This window comes from Hipposideros armiger, unplaced genomic scaffold (genome assembly GCF_001890085.2).
Source record: "Hipposideros armiger isolate ML-2016 unplaced genomic scaffold, ASM189008v1 scaffold_424, whole genome shotgun sequence".
In the NCBI taxonomy this organism is placed as follows: domain Eukaryota; kingdom Metazoa; phylum Chordata; class Mammalia; order Chiroptera; family Hipposideridae; genus Hipposideros; species Hipposideros armiger.
The window spans coordinates 1,193,064-1,218,328 of NW_017731774.1; the positions used below are offsets into that span (position 1 = coordinate 1,193,064).

At 34.0% G+C, this 25,265-nt stretch overlaps 1 protein-coding gene across 2 annotated transcripts in view; it reads left to right on the top strand.

The window, feature by feature from the left end:
• Window positions 1-25,265, top strand: part of STT3B (STT3 oligosaccharyltransferase complex catalytic subunit B) — a 90,202-nt gene that overhangs the window by 42,608 nt on the left and 22,329 nt on the right. The window contains exons 2-5 of one of the 2 annotated variants that reach the window (XM_019664517.1): window positions 3,800-3,908; window positions 7,124-7,411; window positions 13,955-14,020; window positions 16,090-16,189. In XM_019664517.1, the coding sequence (XP_019520062.1) occupies window positions 3,800-3,908; window positions 7,124-7,411; window positions 13,955-14,020; window positions 16,090-16,189 (563 nt within the window). The remainder of the gene's footprint in view (window positions 1-3,799; window positions 3,909-7,123; window positions 7,412-13,954; window positions 14,021-16,089; window positions 16,190-25,265) is intronic. The other variant, XM_019664518.1, reaches the window with a different exon arrangement.

Genomic DNA, 25,265 nt, shown 5'->3' on the forward strand with positions numbered 1-25,265 from the left:
TGAATTTTATACTTCCATATATTCTTACATAACTAATTCTTGTCCTTTCATTTCCACTTTAGGAACTTCCGTTAGCATTTCTTGTCAGGCAAGTCTAGTAGTGATGAACTCCTCTTCAAATTTATTTTTTTTTTTTGGTCTGGGGAAAGTCTTTTCTAAAGGCCAGTTTTGCTAGGTAAAGTATTCTTGGTTGGCAGTTTTTTCTTTCAGCACTTTGAATGTGTCATAGCACTCTATTGGGTCTGCAAGGTTTCTGCTAAAAAAATCTGCTCATAGCCTTATGCAGGTCTCTGTGTAGAAGTTTCTTTTTTTCTCTTTCTCCTTTCAAATTTTTCTCTTAGTCTTTGATTTTTGATAGTGTTATTATAATATCTTCCAGTGAAGTCCTATATGAGTTAAGTATGTATTGGCACCTATGAGCTTCTTTGTCCATCCATATTTCTCCCCAGATTTAGGAATTTTTCAGCCATTATTTTTTATACCCCTTTATTTTTTCTCCTTCTGGGACTCTCATAATTAAATTAGTTTCCCTTGGTGATGCCCCATAATTAATGCAGGCTATTTTTCAGTCTTTTTCAATCTTTTTTTTTCTCCTCTGCCTTGATAATTTCAAATGACCTCCTTTCTAGCTCTCAGATTCTTTCTTCTCCTTGTTCAAGTCTGCTGTTGATGTTCTCTACTGAATTTTTCATGTCATTTGTGTATTCATAAGTTCCTGTATTTCTATTGGTTCTTTTTTATGATTTCTGCCTCTCTCTTCATATAGATTTTTTTTTAATGATTTCTGCCTCTCTATTCGTGTAGATTTCATTGTCTATCTTGGGTTCTCTTGTAGCTTGCTGAGCTTCCTTAAAACAATTATTTTGAAATTTTTGTCAAGCGATTTATAGATCTGTTTCTTTGTGATCAGTTGCTGGAAAGTAATTCTGTTCCTTTGGTGGTGTCATGTTTCCTTGATTTTTCATGTTTCTTGTAGCCTTGCATTCAAGTCTGCTCATTTAATGGAATGGTTTTGGTGGGGAAAGACCTTCACCTGCAGGTATGTGTGAGGGTGTCAGCTGGACAGGCTGTAGCAGTTCTTAATTCAGGGAAGATTGCAGGGATGCTCAACAGCTAAAGCTGCAAGTGTCCACAGGGCTGGTGAGGGCTGTTGGGGACCTCCTGATGTCTTCCTTCTATACCATGGGTTATTGTCATGGCTAAGTGGATCTCTCTTGGCACCAGGTCTGTGTCACGGACGCCCTCTTAGTGGTGGTGATACTGGTGGGTTCCCATGGATAGCCATGGCGCCAGAGACTGGAGCCCGGGTTCTCATGGAGCAGCCACGGAGCCAGGGTCTGGCGTTCAGGTACATATAGAGCGGCTGCAGAGCCAGAGTCTGAAGTGCAAGCACTCACAGAGCAACAGTGTCTGGGGTCCAGAGAGTTTGTGGGATTAGGGGCGGGGCATCGCAGCCCTGGTTTTGAGGCAGTGCAACGGCAGCTCCTTGTTGGCACTGCAACAGCATCTCCCTTCTAGAGGATCTGTGGCAGCGATGGCATTGGTTACCTTAGTGGCTAAGGCTTCTACTGCTCTCTGCGGAGCAGGCCACTAGAGCCTGCACCAGTGAACGCTGTGGGCTTCACCTTTGAAAGCTGCAGGGAATCTGTGGCTATTGTGGGGGCTTTTAAGGCCCTCAGCAGCAAAGTCTCTTTAGGTCCTCCCCAGAAAAGGCCACTGAGGGCTGCATTGGCACCTTACCATACGACTGATACTGATAGCCCTGCCCTTTTTCTTTGTCCTAGCTGTCTCCAGATGTCTCAGCTAAGCCTGTCTCCCTAGCAATCCTTTCTGTGTGGTTTTTCTCCATTTTTTCTCTTCATTGTGCTGTTGTAGGATCTTAATTGTACTCTTGAGCCTTCCCAGGGATATTTCCCTTCATGGATAGCTGTCTTATTTTGTGTTTTTTGTGGGTGGGACAAAGGCTGGGGTCTCCTAATATGCCACCATGCTGACATCATTCCTCAGAATACTTTTTACTTTGTTCTAATTTTCTTTTCATTTTTGAACTTTTTTCTATTTAGCCTATCTTTTGCTTATCTTAACAGTCATTTTTGACACTCAAAAACTTATAATTCTTTGTCATAGTTATTTTATTTCATGATAATAGTAGCAGTAGCCTCTAAGTGCTTTAGACACATTATATTGTTTACTCATAGCTACCTTATGATGTAGATACTATTGTTATCCCTCTTTTACAGAGGAAGAAATGAGAGCCCAGAGAATGTAAATTATTTGCCCAACCAAGGTCATAAAGCTAGTCAAGTATGGAACTAGGATACTTAAATCCAATCAGTATGATTTTAACAAACCTGTACTCTTAACTTTTAGGTTATATTTCCTTTCAGGCTGCTGTGGCTTATCTTAGCCCTCCGAAAATATTCTTGTTTCTGTTTCCTGTGATATTAGTTTCTGCCATTTGTTGATTTTGATGCTTAGCATTTATGTTGCTTACTTTTCTCAAATGTTTGATTTTTGGGTCTGTGCTTTTTGTGGTATTTGATCAAATCCGTCTAAAAATGCAACAATGCCTGTATCTAGGGAAGGAGAATCATGACTCGCTGTTGTGAAGGATATATCAAACTGATGTTGGATATGAGAATTTCCTGTTCATTTTCTTTCTCGCTAGCATTGTTCTGCTTTTTGACTCATTTGTCTACATATAGTGCAGATACCTCGGATGCCCAACTTGCTTGGCAGTGGTAGGGGAAGGGGGTCCACCTGCCTGGCAGGCTGTTTCTAATGCCATTACCCTGAGGATTTCTGCAGGATTCTCTTCTGCCCCCCATAGCTGCTTTATATGAAACATGGACTATCTGCTTGCGGTTTGGGCTGTGGTGTCTTCAATTTCATTTCTTCCCATTGTCTTATCTTTCATTGATTAAATTTCTCATTCCGTAAGGCCATATTCTTGTTTTACAGTGCTGTTATAGTTTTCTTATGGTTTTAGTCTATTGTAATTTATTCTTTAGCCTATTAATTTTTAGAGTTGTAGGATTGGAGGCGGTTATGTCAAGTGTGCACCTTTTTTGATGCTATCTTCTGTCAGTGGTTCTTTTTTTTTTTTTCCAGATTTTATTGGGGAAGGGGAACAGTGTTGGGGAATTGGGGAAGGGGAATAGCCAATTCCATGGTTCTTATCTTTTGAGTCATTGACTTTTGATTATTTGGTGAATTCTGTATACCCTCACCTTTTGAAATTCAAATGCAGCTGTCCGCCATTTGTACACTGAGTGATGGCCAAATGTTAATTTGAGCATTCATTACTAATTTTGTAGGTATTGAGGTGTGTGTGTGTGTTGGGGGGGTGCTTTGTTTTTAGTTGTATTAGAGGTGTGAGCCTATTTCTTGGAAAATAATTTCTTATTCAAGTTTGAGGAAAATTGCTATAAAAGATATGCTGGGGGTGCCAAAAAAATGTATACAAGTGGACACTTTGGTCAGTGTTGCTCAAGCAGTAGTTCACCGTAATCAGCAGTGTCTGAACCCTAATGGTAACCACTTTGAGCACCTCTTGTAATTGCAGAAGTCAAACGTGACTTGTATTTATCTTTTGTTACCGGTATATATTGAGTATTACAATTTTAATACAGTTTTCCTTTCTTAAAATGTGTATTCATTTTTTTGGCACCCTCTGTATTTATGTAGCCATCGAGTTAACTATTATAAAGACACTTATATTTAAAATGTAATTAGAAGGATAGAGCTGTTTCTAGTAAGCAAAGTTTTGTAACCTTTCTTTTTTTTCTGTTTTCTCTAGGTTTAACTATAGATCAACACATCATCTTGCGTCTCATGGGTTCTATGAATTTTTAAATTGGTTTGATGAAAGAGCATGGTATCCACTAGGAAGAATAGTAGGTGGTACTGTAAGTATATTTGCAGCTATTTATGTTCATATCATAAAATTTTATAGTTATTTGAGTAAATCATTAACTGCTAAGATGATGGAGATTCCTGAAAGCTTTGTATAGTTAACTAATACATTTTTCTATGGCCGGTTATTCAGTATTTAATTTACTAACTCTTCATTTCTTGACCCTCCCCTCCTCTCCCCACACGTGCACCTGTTTGGGGGTTATCTCATGCTAGCCACTATTTCTAACAAATGGTGGAGGCCGTGAGGGGATCTCTTATCACAGTGTATCTGAAGTTCAGGTTATTTGTGTGATTTTGTTTTGTTCTATAGCAACTTTATTGAAAAAACAGCTTTTGGAAGTAAATAGAATTTTAGAAGAATCAGATAATTTTAATTTCCCAGGTCCCAAATCTGTCCTAAATTACTCCAGGTAATTGGATATTGATCATAGTTCATGGGGAATTATTATGTTCAGAAGACGACACAGGGAAAATATTTTTAGTATTCGGGATGTAGCAAGAATGTTGAAGAGAAGGTGAAAGACAAGACACCTATTGGGGAAACATATAAGTTTATAGTATTGTGGGGGTTTTTTTGGTAATTTTTGTCAGAATTTTGTCAGTTTTACTAGGTTTCCTAATCCAGAGAAATTTGGACTATGTTGATTATTTTTATTAAATGTTTGTTTTCTATTGGTTAATTTCAATTTCTTTCCTCCCATTTTATTTTGATGTTTTTTTCCTGACTTCCTGATAAAGGTTGCTCAATAATTTTCAATCTTTCTTTGTTATTAATATGTTCAGTAAAGCTATAAATTTATAGTTATAACATTAAAGTTAAAGCTATAAGTTTTCCACTAATCAGTGTTTTAGCTACATTGCATAAATTTGGTATGTACTATTTTCATTATTATTCAAGTCAAAATGTATTTTAATTTCCATTATTTCTTCTCGTTCATGGATTATTTAGAATTGTATTTAACTTTTAAGCATAAAAGGATTTCCAAGTTATATTTTTTTGCATTGTTCTTCAAATAAATATATTTTGGTTAGAGAAAAAATTCTGTATTTTTAGTACTTTGAAATTAATTGAGACTTGTTTGTGGCCTAGGAGTTGGCAAATTTTATAAAAGTTCCCTCTGTATTTGTGATAGTAAGATGTGTGTTTCACATTTGAGGCATCTTCTTATCCTTTATGTAAATGAAGATAAAGTTACAAGAAGAGTAGTCATGATGGTCTCAAGGGCAAATTAGAAAGATACTGAATGGTAAGAGATGTGGTAGATGGCTTTTATCTGTACTTCTTGTGGTCCTAATCTTATCATACACCTTATTGTATTAATATTGGATGACTCTTGTTTCTTGGTGTGTTTTTTTCATCTTAAATATATCCTCAGTGGAGGCCTGTTTTCTGAGACTGCTGGTGTCCTGGTATTTGAATACATTCATATAATCATCTTCTTTTGCCTTTGGTGAAGCCCTTAGGGGTTTCTTTTTTTTTTAGACAAGTTTTAGAGTCATTTTTCAGCTTGAGGTTTCTTATACCGGAAGTTGTTATAAATGTGGAATCTATATTCTTACATGTGATGAATGACTTTATTTCTCCTTTAGTTTCTATTCAAAGCTTTGAAAGTATGGCAAAATGTTTCTTACTGATTCCCTTAATGAATGGGAAGCATTTGTCTAGTCTAGTTTCACAAATATGCCCTGGCTTTGTGCTGGGAATTAGGCCTTTTCTCCGAGACCTGTTGAGCATACCCCCTTGCCCATCTACTCACCCACCACACCTCCAGTTCTTAAGATGTATATCAGACCTAGAGTATCTTTTTTTTCCCCTCTTATTTGGGGCTCCCATGTACCTACTTTGAATTTATTTTTGGCATCTGGAGGGTTCCCTTTCTTTTGAGCTTAAATATGCCCTTTTTGTTGTTGGGTAGGGTTTTTGTTGTTCGGTTAGGGTTTATTTTTTTGGTCCTTTCATCCAGTACTTCTATGTATTTTTGTTGTATTTTGCGTGTCAGCTCAGTCTATCATGGATGTATTGACTTAACCTTTAGAGGTATTTTCAAATTCATTTCCATTGAATATGGCTGATAAAATCATACACTGGGACCTGGTATTTTATGTGAAAATTTTTCATTTTTAAGAATAGTGATGGCTGTCACACTTTCCCCCTTTCCTTTATTCCATTCTTCGTCCACGCATTCAATAGGTGTTGAGCATCTGTTTTGTGTCAATCATTGTCCTAAGGGCTGGGGATAAATTTCCTGCTATTTTCTGGAGCTTATATTCTTGTGAGGATGTTTAGTTAATAGAAAATAAATAAAATAAGTAAAATAAACAGTATGTGAAATAGTGGTCACTGATGGAGAAAGAGGGAGTGGGCTAAAGACCATGGGGCGTTTGCAGTTTTAGATAGTATAGCTAGGAAAGAAAATTGATAATATTCTTTTATCTAAAGGTACTTTTAGTGATGGAGAAAGAAAAGAATCTTTTAGGATTTAGTTAAGGATGAAAATGTAAATATGCATTTTAATTATTTATGAATAGCTCAAAAATGTCCTATTTACCTTCCTTTGAATCCTCTTAATGCTTTATGTTCCTCTTTTAGAGTAAAGGTCAGGAATACAACTGTTATGTTAAGTAGTATAAAAACATTCAACCTTCTAGGAGTCCCATAATATTATCTTTGAATTCACAAGCTGGCTAGTCCTTCATTTCTTAGCTAGAGTTGTTTACTTTCCAAATCTTGGCTTTGAAAGAAAGGAAGAATCATTTATAAATACTACTACACGTAAGTTCATTTTCTCTTCTTTTCTCATTCCTTTATACACACACAAGTATGGGCAAAAGTGGAGCATGTTAAAACCCTAAACTTAAGGGTAGATTACACTAGGACCCTGTTTTATAGTGAAAAAAAATAATGGGATCAGTAAGAAAGCTACCTAGTTTTCCACTGAAAATCGTTTTCAGTGTTGTTATTCATTCATTCTATCTGATCTTTTTTCTTTTATTTAAATATGTATCTCTATATATGAGCTTTTTCTTGTATCCAATCCAAAAGAACATTTAATTTTGTAGTGTGTGAGGAAAGCAAACTGTTTTTTGAGATGTTATTTTCAAACTTACTATAAACGATATGTAATAATAAAGAAAAGAACTTATGTTAGTGTTTTCAGCTACCTCATTTTATATGTAATTAAATTTGCCATTTTTTTCTTCCTAGGTTTACCCAGGTTTGATGATAACAGCTGGCCTTATCCATTGGATTTTAAATACATTGAACATAACAGTTCACATAAGAGATGTTTGTGTGTTCCTTGCACCAACTTTTAGCGGCCTTACATCTATATCTACTTTCTTGCTTACCAGAGAACTTTGGAACCAAGGAGCAGGACTTTTAGCTGCTTGTTTTATTGCTATTGTACCAGGTTACATTTCTCGGTCAGTAGCTGGATCCTTTGATAATGAAGGCATTGCAATTTTTGCACTTCAGTTCACATACTACTTGTGGGTAAGAAACATTTAATTTTTTGCTGCTATTAATACACATGAACTTTCTGCTGAAATGCTGTAGGTTATACACATCTGTCTTTGATCAATTAATTATAGTTGTATACAGAGATCTTTGTTACTGTTCACAATAAATTTATTAATGAGTAACATTTAAAAATGTCAGGTACTATATCTCCATATATGTAATATATATGTGTATATAATTTTGACAGTAATTCTGCTATGCCTGTTTTACAGATGATGATAATAATGTCCTTTACTTTGTAAGTCATAGCTTTAAAAAAGAGGGTATCAGAAAACAAGCTATTGATTTTGTTTCTTTTTTTGTGGCAGGGAGAAGGTCAGAAATACTTAGGAAAGTTGAAATGTGGTTCAGTGTCTTGGGATTTTGAATTCTGTTTGCAAAATTAGCATTATTTTGCTGTTGCCAGCTATTTCTTCGTTCCCAATCTGTGTATCTTTTATTTCCTTGTCTTTTTGTATTAACTACAATAGTACTTCCAGTACGATGTTGAAAAGGAGCAGTGAGAGAGGACATACTTGCCTTGTTCCTGATCTTAGTGGGAAAGCTTTGAGTTTTCTCACCATTAACTGTGATGTTAGCTGTAGATTTTTTGTATATATTATTATCAAGTTAAGGAAGTTTCACTCTATTGCTAGTTTGCCAAGAGACTTTATCATGAATGGATGCTGCATGTTGTCAAATGTTTTCTTCTATATCTATTGATATAGTTACATGACCTTTTTCCTTTGACCTTTTGATGTGATGAATTATGTTAATTTTCAGATGTTGAACCAGCCTTTCATACCTGGGATAAATCTAACTTGGTCATGGTGTATAATTCTTATAATATATTGTTGCATTTGATTCGCTAATATTTTGTTGAGGATTTTGCATCTTTGTTCATAAAGAGATACTGGTCTACCTCTGTAGTTTTCTTTTCTTGTAATGTCTTTGTCTGGTTTTGGTATTAGGATATTGCTGGCCTCATAGAATGAGTTAAGAAGTATTCCCTCTGCTTTTGTTTTCTGAAAGAGATTGTAGAGAATTGATATAATTTTTTCCTTAAATGTTTGGTAGAACCGAGCTTGGCCTGATGCTTTCTGTTTTGGAAGGTTATTTATTGGTGCCTTTTTAAAAATAGATATAGGCTATTTGGATTGTCTATTTCTTCTTTAGTGAGTTTTGAAGATTTTGTCTTTCAGGAATTGGTTCATTTCATTTAGGTTATCAAATTTGTGGTCTAGAATTTTTCATAATATTTCATTATTCTTTTAAGAAATGTTCATGGGCTCTGTAGTGATGTTCCTTTTATTTCTGATGTTAGTAATTTGTGTCCTCTACTTTTTTTTCTTTGTTAGCCTGGCTATTCTTATCGATTTTGTTGATCTTTCAAAGAACTAGTTTTTGGTTTCGTTGGTTTTTTTTTTTCTCTATTTATTACCTGTTTCCAATTTTAATTTCTGCCCTGATTCTTATTTCTTTTCTTCTGTTTCCTTTGGATTTAAATTTCCCTTTTTTTTTCTAGTTTCCTAAGGTGGAAACTTAGATTATTGGTTTAGATTTCTCTTTCTCTTCTAGTATATGGCATTCAATGCTATAAATGTTTCTATAGGTCTTGCTTTCTCTGCATTACACAAATTTTCATTTTTATAAGGTGTGATAAAAAAATATGGTGAGGGGCCGGCAGTTGGTTAAGAGTTCGCTCCAGAGTGTGAGCTCTGAGCAACAGTGGTTCGATTCCCGGCCGGAACTGAGCTGCCACTCAGCTGCCAACTGGTGGCAGGATGGCTCAGCTAAAATAAAACAAAATATATGGTGAATGTTTAAATTTAAAACAGTTTATTACAGTAAAAGACACATTGCCATTAATCTCCCTCAAAGTACTCTCCCTTTCTTTCTTTCACACTCATCCCATCATTCTTGCCACTTTCTGAAGTAGTTCTGGAAGTCCTCTTTCATGAGTGTTTTTAGTTGCACTGTCTTGGCTGTCTCGATGTCCTGAATTGATTCAAAATGTTTTTCCTTTCATGGTCGTTTTGACTTTGGGGAAGAGTCAGAAGTCGCACAGTCCCAGATCCAGTGAATAAGGTGGATGAGGACACAACGTAATGATTTTATTTGACAAATTGCTGTATACCAGAGCAATGTGTAACACAGCCTTTCCGCTGTGATCACAAAATACGGTGAATGCTGCTGCCGAGTGCCATCCAGCGGAAAGACAGGGATCTTCAATACAGGGAGCGGCACATCAAACCTTAGTAACAGTGTGTGACAAGTTTCAACTTGTTCAGTGCAGTCAGTTGGGTGTGAGCTATGGTTGAGAGAAAATGGGTTTTAAGAGTGTGCCGTAAATCATCTTCCATCATGACAACGCTCCTTGTCACACATCACTTCTTGTATATGGCAATTTCTGTCAAATAAAAACACTATGGTGTGTCCTTATCCACCTTACTCACTGGGTCTGGCACAGTGCAACTTCTGGCTCTTCCCCAAAGTCAAAATGACCATGAAAGGTAAACGTTTTGAATTGATTCAGGACATTGAGGCAGCCACGTCAGTGCAACTAAGGACACGAAAGGGAGCTTTCAGAACTGCTTCAGAAAGTGCCAAGAACAATGGGACGAGTGTGTTCGAAGCAAGGGGGAGTGTTTTGAGGGGGATTAATGGCAATGTGTCTTTTACTGTAATAAATTTTTTTTAATTTGAACATTCATCGTATTTTTTTATCCCACCTCATATACCAAATTTTGTTTACCCATCATTTGGTGGGCATTTGGGTTTCCAGTTTTTGGTTATTATAAATAATGCTGCTATGACTATTAGGTACAAGTATTTGTGTGGACATATGTTTTCATTTTTCCTAGTTAATAAATACCTAGAACTCTAAATGCTGAGTTATGTGTTTGGTGTAACTCCTCCTTGATAAACTACCAAACTGTTTTCCAAAAGATGTAACATTTTTAATTCAACCAACAGTATATGGGGGTTCCAATTTTTCTACATTCTTGAGAACATTGGTTTCATCAATTTGATTATAGTCATTCTAAGGGTAGTCTAGTAATATTTCATTGTGGTTTTAATTTGCATTTAGGATTTCTAATGACTTAATGTTGATATCTTTACATGTGCTTGTTCGCCATTCATATGCTCTTCTTTGAAGTATTTATTCAAATCTTTTACTTATTTTTAGGAGGAGGGTATTCTGTCTTAATAATGGAGCTGTAAGATTTCCTTTATTTATTTTGGATAAAGGTCCTAAATGTGACAGGTCCTTTGTCAGATATGTGTTTTGCATATATTCTCTCCAGTCCAGCTCTCTTCATTATTTTAAATGGTTTTTGAAGAAAAGTTTAGAATTATGATGAAGTCTAATTTTTTTATGGATTATACTTTTGGTGTCATATCTAAGAAATCGTTGCCTAACTTGAGGTCACACATATGTTCTGTGTTTTCTTTATGAAGTTTTATAATTTAGCTATTACATTGGTGTCTGTGATCCATTTAGAGTGAATTTTTAAATACAGTATAAAGGTCTAAGCTCTTAACCCCCCTTTTTTGGACACGTGGATATCCAGTTTTTGTTCAGACATTATGTGTTAAAAAGATAACCTTTGTTGAAAATTAATTTACCATAAATTATGGGTTTATTTCTCAACTATTCTGTCTTATTGACCTGTATGCCTATCCTTATGCCATTGACACACTGTCTTGATTAATGTAACTTTATGGTACATTTAAATTTGGGAGGTACTATATAGGTTTTTATAAATTGATCATGTATTTTGTGACCTTGCTAAACTTGCATGTTAACTTTTTTTTAAGTTCCCTTGGAATTTTACAAGATCATGTTATCTGCAAATAGTTTTTCCTCTTCCTTTGCAATTTGTATACACTAAATTTTTTTTTTCTTGATTGATTGTAGTGGTAGAACCTCTAACACAGTGTGCAATAAAAGTAATGAGATTGGACATCCTTTCCTTCCTGATCTCAAGGGAAAAGCATTCAGGACTTCACCATTAAGTATGATGATAGTTGTAGGCTTTTTGTATATGTTCTTTATCATAGATTAAGGAAGTTTTCTTCTATTTTCAGTTTGAGAGTTTTTATTATGAATGGGTATTAGATTTTGTCAAATATCTTTTTTTCATGTCTGTTGAGGTGATCATATGTTATTTTTTTTCTTGTTATATCTTTGTCTGGCTTTGGTATTAGAGTTATACTGAGCTCCTAAAATAAATTAGGGGAATGTTTCCTTCTCCTCTAGTTACTGAAAGAGTTTTTACAGGATTGGTATTATTTCTTCCTTAACTGTTGGGTACTTTTCACAAGTGAAGCCATCTGAATCTGGAAAGATTTTTTTAATTACTAATTCAATTTTTATTGACATAGTTCTGTTCTGATTTTGTTTCTTCATGAGTAATTTGATAGCATGTATCTTTTTTTAAATTCTTCTATTTCATCTAAATGATCTAATTTTTGGCACTTTATAGTACTCCTTCATAACTATTTTAATTTCTGTACAGCCTGTAGTGATGTCACCTTTATTGCTAGTATTGGTCATTTGTATCTTCTCTCTTTTCTTGGTTAGTTTAAACTTCCTAACTAGTTTATCCAACTTTTGGTTTCATTGACTTTTCTCTATGTTTACTATTCTATTTCAATTTCTTAATCTTTATTATTTCCTTCTACTTTGTATTTGGTTTGCTCTTTTCTAGCTTCTTGAGGTTGAAGCTTAAGTTATTTTTGCTCTTTTCACTTTTCTAATATGAGAATTAAGGCTATATAATCATTGCTTTAACTGTATTTTGTATATTTTCATAATGTTTTCATTGTCATGCAAAGGTTTTTTTATTTCATGATTTCTTCTTTGACCCATGGGTTCAAACACTCAATCTCCGTTATTTCCTTGTTTGTTCTGTTGATCTACCTACTACTATATCCTTCTGTGCTCCTGTCCTTGGGATCCCTTTTTGCTTCTGGCCCATCTCATCCTCTGAGAACATTATTTCTTCTAACCTCCCCCACTTAGAATTAGGCCTTTCTAAACATTCTTTTCCATTTCCCTGGCACCCACTTCCTTTTCTAAAAATTATCTTTTGTCCTCTGTGCCTTTAGTCTCTGTATGATTTTGGCAGCACCACTTGGTCCCAATTTACTTTTCCAGTCTCAAAAGATTCAGTATTATAGGAATAATATCTAATCTGCCCTGGAAATTTTTCTCACTTTACAATTTTCAATATTTTAGTATACTCTCTTCCCTAGTCACATTTTAATATAGGACCTACCTTGCTATTTTACCCTATGAAAGATAAACCTTGGCTCTTCTTTTTAAAATCAAGGTGGATTTTCGGGGGGAGAAGGGGAAGATATTTTGTCACACATAACGAGTATGAACTATGATGTTGAATTCAAAGCTGCTTTTCACTAGTCTAATAGAAGTCAACCTGATATATCTTTAAGTGCTGTAAACTAAGAATGTTTTCTCTTCCCTTCCTCTCCGCCTTCCTTTTTTTGTTTTTTTGTTTTTTTTTACAGTTCTCCCAAAGATTGGATGTCACCTGTAGTTTGCTTTAATGTACTAGTAGAGGCCCATTTTAAAAGTAAAGAATTCCTTGAAATCAGCTCTATAGAATACTATTAAATTTGAACTTCTGTCAGGACATGGCAATAACTTTTTAATAGAGTTGCTTGTAATGGGACTTATGTCTATCATTTCTTTAGGGCAGTTATGTGATTCATCTTAAAACTGACCCTTTGGCATAAGTATTTAGAGCTTGTGTTTCTGAAATTTAAAATTCAGATTTCTGACGTTGCTAACATATTTTGCTTTTCTGAGATGAACATATATAAACTTATCTTAGGATTATTTTTTTAATTATGTTTCTCAAGCCAGTAGAGATTTGTTAACTTTTTGAACCTTTATTTACTACAAATTGTCTTTCCAGTTCAGAGGAATTGAGAATTTTACTGATACATCATTAGGCCATCTAGAAACGATTTTAGGAACATAAATTTCTTGGAGATATTGATATAGTATCTGAAAATTTCTAGATGATGAAAAGTTTTCAAAAATGGATGCTCATAATTAGAATTATATGTGAGATATGGATGATCACATTCAAATGAAGAAAAAATCAGATTAAGGTGTAATGTCTAAGAAAATTATCCATATGGAAATGTAGATTAACTAAACAAATTCTTCAGTTAAAATCTCAATTTGTTGATATTAATCACATTAAGATAAAAAGATATACCAAATGGAAAAATATAATTTGTTCCTATTAAGTTGATTTTTTTTTACAGAAAATCAAATAACTAGAAATAAAATCAAAGCTATTCCTAAAATGCCTGAATGCTGCCCAGTGTTATATATGCATATATTAAGTGGATCTGAATATCGAATAGCCTTAGCACCTTTTTATAAAAATAACTTTTGGCTTTTTGTAATACAGGTATACTAAACATTTGATTTTTTTTTAATTCAGCAGGAGCATTTATAAACATTTTTATCGCATTTGATTTTTTTTTTTTATTTAGGTAAAATCTGTAAAAACTGGGTCAGTTTTTTGGACAGTGTGCTGCTGCTTATCGTATTTCTATATGGTAAGATTTTATATTTGAAATTACAGGAAGTCTAACAAGTCTTTTTGGCAGTTAAGCCAGTTCCTTCTCTTCATTCTCCTCTCACCCAGGGCTAGTTCTCCACTTTGTTTCTCCTGAAATCTTTAAGATTTTAATTTTTTTTAATGTATACTTTTTTATTATTACCATTCTCTTCCCTACCCTTATGCTCAAGACCCATATTGACTTTTCCTTCAGTGGGGAAGACTAATACTCAACTTCTCAAATATAATATTTGCAGTAAGCGAAACAAAAATTTTTCTTTTCAAATAATGGTCACATCCTCTAGGTTAACATGTAAACTATATAATTTTTTCAACAGACTACTTAGGATTGGGGTTCATTATTACCTCTTCATTCTCCTGCCTTTCTTTTCCACACCACAGCCTATAAAGTAGTCTTGTGATGAAAATTAATGACAATCTTAGGCACCTATTAAGTTTTTTTTAAAAATGTCATGAAATTTGTACATCCAGATTATCCATACCCCTTTTAAAGTGGTTAAAGCCTGGGGTGTATTCAACACAGTTGCACTCAGTACTACCAAACCCATTCACTTTCAAGTTTAGACTTACCGTATTTTGCCATGTATAATGCACGCCTGTGTATAATGTGCACCCACGTTTTTGGCCCAAACTTTCAGGGGGAAAAAATCTTTCGTTTTAATTTTTTAATTCAAAGTTTTATTTGTTACATTGAGGTACTTGTTTTTGTGTTATAAAGGAATTTTAGCATTTATTTTTTAACATACTTTGTTTGGTACAAGAAATTTTATATACCAGTAACAAATTTATGCATCATAGAAGGCCAGGAATTTTCATCGTTGCAAGTTCGTCATAAGTTCAACAAAACTGATTATCATATTCCAGGGTACTATTCTGCATACGGATATCATTGATATCTAGAGTTACACTTTTGATTCATAAGCATAAATAAAAGAATTAAAAACGTTTATATAGATACAGAATTATAGTACTACCCATGTATAATGCACATCCTTATTTTTCCCTCACAAACTTGGGCAGAAGAGTGTGCATTATACATGGCAAAATATGGTAAATTTTGGAAATAGCCAGAAGTCCTTCAGTTAGGACTTCTAGGTAAAAAATAGCATGTGACTGAAGCAGCAAATTGTAGTTCTTGTATGCATTGTAAATTGAAGGCAGTTCCTTTACAAGCGGTTCTGAAATATTGTAGACAAGAGCCGCGTTGTTAGAATATATATATGTTAATGTATAATCTCTTAAGGTGACTCTTTCAAACTTTTGAAAGTATAAATGGCTCTTTCAAACTTTTAGTTATTAGAGCACATCCACAAACTTTGATCTTGACAAGTTTATTACCTGTTATTAATTTATAAAAATCAGTAAATTCTCTTGGTTGAGAATAAACATTATCTTTAGAATCTTTATTTAGACCAGAACGTACTCAATTATTCTGATTAAATAGAATTATTCTAACTTTGTGATACAGGCCAAACATTAAAATGGGATCTTGATTTATATAGGAAATAATTTATACCCAAGGTAGCACCTTTATTTTGAGGAGCTCAAAGCATATCCAGATCATCTGAGTCTGAGTATTCCTTTTACTTGAATTGTTGACTGGTTCTAACATTTATTGTTTTTATACTCAAGTGAAGTTTCTTGCAATGTATTTAATCATCAAAAATAGGGGAAGTAAAGTTTTTCTCTTAAAGGTTTATAATCTATATCCTAAAAGTCCTTATCTCCATGACAGTCTTTTTACTTTCAATTAACAAATTATAATGTTCTTAACATTCTTGTTAAGTTTAATTTGATCATTTCTTCAGTGAATGTAGAGAAGCATATTGGATTTATGGGATAATGTTATTTTAATTATCAATAAAAATCAGGAGAAGTAGGTTATTTGAAGGTTGTATAAATGTATTTTTAAGCATATCTCAAAATTGCTAAAAATCCTGGTGTTTGTATTTGCTTATTATATGTTTAGTTTTTATGACAAATAAATGTATCTACTTTTAAAAACAAACATATAAGTTACTTAATGTAGCATTTCTTTACCCATAGGTCTCTGCTTGGGGTGGTTATGTGTTTATTATCAACCTTATCCCACTGCATGTATTTGTGTTATTACTGATGCAGAGATACAGCAAAAGAGTCTACATAGGTAAGTGATTTGACTTCTGAAATCTGTTGAGTTCGAAGAGATGTTCCATATACATTATTTTCATAGAACAGACGTTTCTGTTAGGCCAGTATTATGCATTAAAAGGTAAAAAAATAATTATATTTATTTTGCTTTTTGTATTTATAGGAGGGTCAGACATTTTTACCTAAATTACCTTCTCCTTAATGAGTTCTTCTACAAATTATTCTAGATTTAATATTTGTTAGCCATTTTTTTTAAATTGGGGAATGTGCATTTCTAGCATGAAAATCATTCACATATACATATTACTGAAATTGAGCTTATCACTGTTGAGATTGAGCATCTTCAAAGTAAGCAGTTTAAACTTTTGAAAGCCCTTTCTGTATAATATACATCAGTCTGTCTTAGTTTGTTTGGGTTGCTATAACAAAAGCCACCGACTAGTTAGCTTATAAACAACAGAAATTTGTTTCTCATAGTCTGGAGGCTAAAAAGTCCAAGATTAAGGCACCAGACTGGTCATGTTCTTGTGAGGGCTCTCTTCCTAGTACACAGCTGACACCTTCTTGTTTGTTCTCACATAGTGGAGGGGGAGTGCTCACTCTCTGGGTCCTCTTTCAAAAGGTTACGAATCCCTGAAGCCCACATGACCTAATCACCTCCTAAAACCACCACCTTGGGCATTAGGTTTTCACCATATGAATGGGGGAGTGGATGAGCACAAACATACTGACCATAGCATAGCCTGTGCAAAATCTTTCCTCTACACAATCTTTATTTTTGCTACAGGTTTTTTAATAACGTCTTTTGAGTCACATAGTGATAGATGGTGTCTCAAATCTTAGAGCCCATTTTTTATGATATAGACAGAAAATTCCTTTGGGTTGAATTAATTAGAGAGAAGATGTGATCAGAAACCAATGTCTTAGTAAAATAATAGAATTCCATTATAATAATGTTGTTGGAAAACAGTAGCACAATGATATAAAGAATGTTTATTTGATTAAAAAAACAGTAGTTTGGCAGTTCCTCAAAAACTTAAATCACAAAGTTACCATATGATCAAGTATTTCCACTCCTAGAGAAATGAAAATATATATTCACACAGAAACTTGTACACTAATGTTTATTAGCAGCATTCATTATAATAGCCAAAAAGTGAAGACAACCCAAATGTCCATCAGCTGATGAATGGATAAAGTGTGGTAAAACCATGTAATGGACCATTATTCAGCAGTAAGAAGGAATGAAGTACTGATACATGCTACATCATGAGCCTTGAAAACATTATACTAAGTAAAATACGTCAGACACAAAAGGCCATATATTGTAGGATGCTTTTTGTATGAAATGTCCAGAATAGGCAAATCCAGAGAGACAGAAAGTATTATATTAGTGGTTGCCAGGAGCTTTCAAAGAGGAGGAGTGACTGCTAATGGGTATGGGATCTTTTGGGGGGGATTAGGAAATGTTCTGGAAGTAAATAGAGGTGATAGTTAACGCAACTTTGTGAATATAATAAAAAAATACTCAATGGTACATTTTAAAAGAGTGAATTTTATAGAATATGAACTATAGCAATTTAAAAAAATACATAGTATATTAATTATATTTAGAGCCATTTCAGCATACCTTATAACAGTCACCACTGAAATAATTAATATATATCTAGTTCTTATTATACAACACAAACTGTCCTAAGTTCTTTGTGTGTATTAACTTATTTAATCTTCATAACCACACCGTCAATGTAGGTGTTGTTACTCTCTCCTCATTTTACAGATGAGTAAACAAGAGAAAACAATAATTTGCTGAAGATCTTGTAGCTAATAATGGAGCTGAAGCCTAAACTTAGATGTTTTGGCTCCACAGCCCGTGATGCTAAAAATCACTATAACTATGTACCTAGCATATAAATGACTACTTTACTGTTGAAATTCACCAACCTATGAGATCTCCCTACCCTGAAAACATTATAAACAGTCATTGGGACCCAGAAAGGAGAATCATAGATTAAACTATAATTTTCAGCTGTTTTGTTTAGGAAATATATAAAGAAAGAAATGTTTTAAGTTAATTGATTATAGGGGAAGAACTAAGATTTTTGTTTGTTTAATTTTAAAATTTGGCTTCCTGAAAATTTGTCAGGAACAGAGTGAGAAGACTGAACGATTTACTTTTGTAAAATGCCCATGAATTAGGGAAATGAAGAGCCCAAGGAGAAGTCATATGTAGCCAGATAAATAACGTTTTTAAAGAGGTTAATGGAAGTCTGCAAAAAAGTTTAAAACATGAGCAGTGTCCAAATTCCCTTGAGTGTGAGCACTAAGATCTAGTAGGATGAGAGCTGAGGAAAGACCTTGTATTTGGTGAATAGGAATTCTCAGGTCACTTTCAAAAAGGCATGCAGTTAATACTGCTTTGGTTGGCTCTTGAGAATATTTTTTTTCGGTAGGAATAAAAATAAAATGTTTTAGGGATGTTATATATGTGTATAAAATAAGATTAGTAAATGTCTCATAATTACATAGAATTCAATTTCTCTACCCCACCCTCCTTGTTTCTTTTCTTTTTCTCTACTCATGTAACTAAGTATTTTAGGTGATTGTTGTGCTCTTTCATAAGTTTACCTTTTTATGGATGCAAAGTGATGGTATAGAACTATTATTTCTCTTCTTTCATCTCAAATGTATCAGGATTTAAATTCAATTTTACCTAACATTATGGTCCTGAACAAAATGGAACCATGTCCTCTGATTTTAGCACATAACATCCTTTGTAGTTATCTCTCCTAATGAGCAGAAATATTTAGATTAAAAAAAGGATTGATAATTGGCAAACTCATAATTAATAACCAAAAGTTTGATTGGGGTCTGAGTATCAAATTAAGTGAAGTAAAAATGAATCATTTGAAATAATTATGAAAAAAATGTCTTCCTTTGAGCAAATTTTTTTAACGTGTCCTTAGACTTTGGTTGTTAAGCCAAGGAAAACTGTCAGTTTGTTCACATGTGGAAAAGGCTGAAATTTGGGGTAGTGGGGTTGAACTTTATCAAGTTAAATTATTTTGTGAAGGTATATTTTGGACTTGTTGAATTTCGTTGTATTGCGAAGTAAATTTTACAAAATCATGTTATAAATAGGATTATGTTTTAACAAGAAGAAAGGACACTCAAGTCTTGTTTTGTATAGAAAGACTGGTTTGCAGATATCACATAGCACTGATGGGATGTAAAATGATTTTCACCTTTCTAACTTGATAAAAGTTTATCACACTATGTCATAAGAAAATTATTAAAGATATGAAGACATGTTTAGGGATATTCAGTGTGGTATAACATGTAATTGTGAAAAGAGCTTAAATGTCTAATTATAATTTATAAATTATACTTAAATTGTACCATTGTCATACCATGAAACATTATGGTGTCATTAAATAAAATATTTTTTATTATTTGTTGATATAGGAAAATGTTAATAAAAAGCAGACAGCAAGGATTGCTAGTGATTTTGTCTTCATACTTTGCTTTCTAGTGAGCTTGTATTAAATTCATAATGAATGAGACTTGCTTTTTCATTTATAGAAATATGAATTTTACCTCTATGGTTTATAAGTGTCTCCTTAAATAAGAACAATAATTTAAGAAGAAAGAAATTAGTTTCTAATACTGTAAATGATTTTTAAATGTTACTGAAGAAATTTGTTTATGGTATTGTCTGTTTTCTCTAATGAGTTAATTTGAGTAAGGAGAGTAACAGAATCGCTTTTTATATTACACCTGAAGAGGTATTTTTATGGTAATATTTTCTGGGAACCATCATTGAAAGAGTCAAGTGTTGTAAGCATACTACTTTAGTTTTGCGCAAATTATTCTAGGATTATATAGTTTGTGAATAAAGACAAGATAATCCTACTGTTTAGTGAGTTAAAAGTAAAGCCATAAACTTTAGGAATCATAAATACGGTATACTTGGCAGCTACAAACAGAACATATCTAATGCTAGATTAACTTATAAAACAACAAACTTAAAAGAAAAATTGCATGTAAAAATTCTCGGATGCAAAAGCTGAAAGTGCTAGAATTTATTTTGTCTAATGCTACCTTATTTTTGAAGAAATTCACGCAAATTGGTTCATTAGAGATTTAGGTGTTTAATAGATAACTAAGTTTTGTGCTAGCCATTAGGATTCTTTTAAGGAGCCTACATAATGTAATGCATTATTACAATGTAATTATAGTATGTGAACAAAACGGAAATGGGAAGGAGTTTGTGAAAATCAGTTTCAATTTTGAGTTTGAGGGAAGTCTTGTTAGGCTTTCCAACTAACCGTGTCCTTCTGAAAATTTTGGAGATAAACCTTGATCTTTTTTTTTTTTTTTATTAATTGGGGTGACAATGGTCAAACAAAATTACATAGGTTTCAAGTGTACAATTCTATAATACATCATATAGGTTATGTGTTCACCTCCCAGAATTAGTTCTCCTCCCGTCACCATATATTTGACCCCCTTTACCACTCTTCTACCTTCCTTCCTACCCCCTTTCCCTCTGCTCACCACTAAATTGTTGCCTGTGTGTATGAGTTTTTGTTTCTTTATTTGCTTGTCTTTTTCCTTTGTTGCTTTCAATTTTATATCCCACATATGAGTGAAGTAATATGGTTCTTGACTTTTTCTGTCTGACTTATGTCACTTAGCAAAATAACCTCAGGATCCGTCCATGTTGTCACAAATGGCAGTATTTCATCTTTTCTTATGGCAGAGTAGCATTCCATTGTGTATATATACCACATCTTTATCCAGTCATCTATTGAAGGATACTTTGGTTGTTTCCAAGTCTTGGCCACTGTAAATAATGCTGCAATGCACATCAGAGTACAATGCATCTTTATGGATAAATGCTTTCAGATTTTTTTGGGTCGATACTCAGGAGAGGGATTGCTGCGTCATATAGTAATTCTATTCTTAGTTTTTTGAAGAACCTCCATAATGTTTTCCATAGAGGCTGTACCAATTTACATTCCCACCAACAGTGTATGAGGGTTCCTTTTTCTCTACAGCCTCTCCAACACTTGTTATTATTTGTCTTGTTGATGATACCCATTCTAACAGGTGTGAGGTGGTATCTCATTTTGGTTTTGATTGCATTCCCCTAATAGTGAAGTTGAACATTTTTTCGTGTATCTGTTGGCCATGTTTGTATGTCTTGTTGGGAGAAGTTTCTGTTCATGTCCTCTGCCCATTTTTTAATTGGATTGTCCTTTTGTTTTTGAGTTGTATGAGTTCCTTATATATTTTGGATATTAGCCCCTATCAGAGGCGTTGTTTGCAAATAATCTCCCACTTGGCTGGTTGCCTCTCTGTTTTGTTTATATTTTCTTTTGCTGTGCCAGAAGCTTTTTAGTTTGATATAGTCCCATTCATTTAGGTAAACCTTGATCTTGAGAGCAGAAGATAGTATAGAAACAGACTTACAGAGAATTTGTGATGATGTAACCATAAAGGAGAAGTACCATAGCATAGAGGGTCAGAATAGCAACGCAGAGCCAAATTAACTGGATTCAGTTCCTGGCCTACTTCAGTTACTAGTGGTGTAATTTTGGGCAAATTGCATAGTTTCTTTATGTGTTTATGTCCTCATGGGTCAGACGGAGATAGTAATTCCTACCTCACAGAGTTTTCAGGATAAATGAGTTAATGTGTGAAAACAGCTTATAACACATGGTGCTATTTAAGTGTTTGTCTCTGTTGTTGATGTTAAAATTTTGAAGGAATAGCCAGAAAAGACATAAAGAGTTCCAGAGGCTGAGAGAGGTGATTATAAAGACTGAGGGGATAAAACCCCAATGTGAGTCTAAAGATTGTTCCTTTTTTTTTAAACTGAAAATTTTCATTACAACTATTTTTTATTATGGGAAATGTAGTGGAGAAATAACAGTGAATTGTTATATAAAGTATAAATAACTAAAACACAACTTCTAATAGAGTGGTGTGCTTATTTTTATTTATAACTTTAAACTTTAAGGTAATAAATATACATAAGTGAAAAAATAAAATATTACTATAAGGTTTATAAGCAAAATCAGCAGCTTCTTTCTCTGCCTTTTCCTTAACTGGCTCACTCCCTAAATTCTCATCCCCAGAGATAACCTCTTCTGGTTTTGTTTTGTTTCATTTACCACTAATATAATGTACCACTGGTCTCTTCCATGGTATGTGTGTGTTTGTGTGTGTGTGTGTGTGTGTGTGTGTGTGTGTGTGTGTGTGTGTGTGTGTGTGTGTGTGTTTCCATACCACCAAACTATCTCAGACACCAGGTAGGTGTCCTCCCATTCAACTCAGTTTTGACACCATCTACCCACAGATAACATCAGATGCCACAGGGTAAGGGCTTAGTCCCAGAAAACGGTCCTCTCAGCTTCAGATGCTAATCTCAAGTCCAGGTTGTCACCTCTGCTTCTGACAGAATGGATATAAATTAGAGGTTCCCACAGCCCCCTCATTGGGTTCGATTAATTTTACTAGAGCATCTCACAGAACTTAGAGAAGTATTTTACTTACCAGATTACTGGTTTATTATAAAAAGATAAAATTCAGGAACAGCCCGATGGAAGAGATGCGTTAGGCATCCTAAATTGTTATTTCTTTGTCACAGAAGATACTTGTTGGTTTGGGGAACCTCAGGAGCTTCTTGAAAACTAAAATTTCAGTGCAATTTGAATCAGACCTTTCAGTGCCTTTTATCTTATAAAAACAACTCATTTGTGCACCTTAAGTCAAAGGCAGTGGTTTTTTCTCTTCTCTGTATCGATCTGGTCTACCCCCGCCCTCCCCTCCTTAGATATTTTTTTAAAAAATAAGTACTTTAAGAGTGAAAGATATTTAGGCTCTGTTTAGATTACTATTTGTCCCAAGTCAGAGGTTTCTTTCTTTTCCTTTTTTTTTTTTTTTGCTTAAAAATAATCAAAGAATAATAGACCTTGTATATATCTTTCTATTGGTAATTTTTCTTGCACATTCAAGTATGATCTTCAGTAGTGAATGTCAGTAACTGTGCTTCCACAGGATGGCAGTGTGGTAACATTTTCATGGTGTAATACATGATTTACAACATGACTGGTGGTGTGCATTTCCTTAGAACTCACTCCTTTGATGGAAAGCTGCATTCTGATTTAAAGGGTAAGAAAAGTAGGTTAACGTGGATAGGTACAAAGTTGTAATAGATGTGGATAGTTGCTTGGTCAAGTTTCCTAGAGAGTTGGTAGGAGGAATTGGTGGTGTATGATTGCTATGAGTTTGTATTGTTGAGGTCTTCTGAGAACATTAGAGAATGGTACCAGTGTGGCCGATTGCTTCTTAGTGCTCATGTCCAGAAGAGGCAAATCTCTCCCTCCTTGAAGTTTTTATAGTGCTAGGGTTTTTTCCACCATGCTCGCATGCACTTCCTTTATTGTATTGTCGTTATTTGTGTACATGTCTGATTTTCCCAATTATTAGATACCTAACTCTTACAGCATAGGATTGTTGTTAAAAGGATTTCGTATTTTTAGAATGTCTTGAACACACTGTTAGATGCTATAGTAAATAGCCTGGAGAAAAACGTTTTCATTTTGCAGTAGAGATTGTCTTTAAGAGTTGAAAGTTAATTCACTATTTCTTTCTACTCGGTATATCTAATTCTTATTCTCTGTTTTAAATCATGAGTTGTAAATGGCATTTAAATTGATGTATACCTAATTTTACAGATTCAAGGAGAAGGGCAGTATTAAGCAAGATGAGTTTGTGATATTTTATATTACCTGACATGCAATCCTGAATTTTATTTAATGAAAACACTTATCTGTGTATTAAAGAGTGCTATGAAATAGAACTTATATCCCCCTATGTAAACATCTCAGGATCAGTGATCCAAAAAATATAAACTACGGAAGACATGAATCCAGCTCTCTTAAAAGAAAATGGTTATCTTTGGATTATTGCATATATCAGCTTTATATCACTGGTGCATACAAAGTAGGTATAAATGAGGCTAATTTGGATAGAGGAATTTCAGAGGTACTGTTGAGAACTTGTCTGTTTCCATTAGGTCAGCTTGATTTGATATTAACCTGTGTTTACAAAGTAATACAAATGAAAGACCCGACTGCAGCCTTTAAAGTTTCCTGAGCTTTTCTTTTTCTTGAACTCATCTCCATTTCTCTTATGATTAACTTGAACCCTAGTGCATCTGCTTCTGTATGACGTGTTTTCTTGTTTACTAATAACAATAAATGTTTTTGTGAAGTTGCATAAAACCGCCGAATTGAGAATATTATTGGGTTTCTTCTTCTTTTTCTGAATATGCCTGGAAATGTACTTGAGCAAATCCTGAGAAGAAATGTCATTAGTGGTTCCCAAACAAGTAATTGCTGAAAATTTTACACTACCAAGCACAGTATAGCTCAATTTGAAGAGAGAGAATATGAATGTGTGTTTTTGTGCCCACCATACCTTTTAGTGATTATTTCTGGAAAATGTGACATAAAGGGAAGTAAATGGACCAGAGACTTCTACTCTTTACTGTATTTTTTTTTTAAAAACAAACAAAAAAACCCCATGACCTTTTCAATTAAGAACCAGCCAGTAATCCGGAGAGACAGATGGAGATTTGTGTTTGCCTTGGGCTGGACTGGCAAGAATGGGGAGCAACTGCTTAATGAGGAGGGAGTTTTCTTTTTATGAAAACGTTTTGGGAGTAGAGAGAGGTGGTGATTGCACATTATGAGTGTACTGAATTAGTCGCTTTAAAATGACTTGCCCCTGAATTGGTCACTTTAAGATGATTTTATTTCACCTCATTTTTTTTTTAAGTCTTCACCTTTTTGTTCATGTGCCATTTATCCTATTTAACCCAAATTCCATGACAGTGTTACAATATTCATTCACTTGTGTTTATAAACAAGAGAAATCCAGTCTGAGAGATTGTGGTGTTTGGATGCAAGTGGAATTAACTGTAATTAAAACACTTAAATGACATAAGGTTTTCTCAGGCCTGGTCTTCCTAGTTGTTCCTTTGTCTGTTCAGTATTTGTCTAGGGTTTGATTAGGGTTTG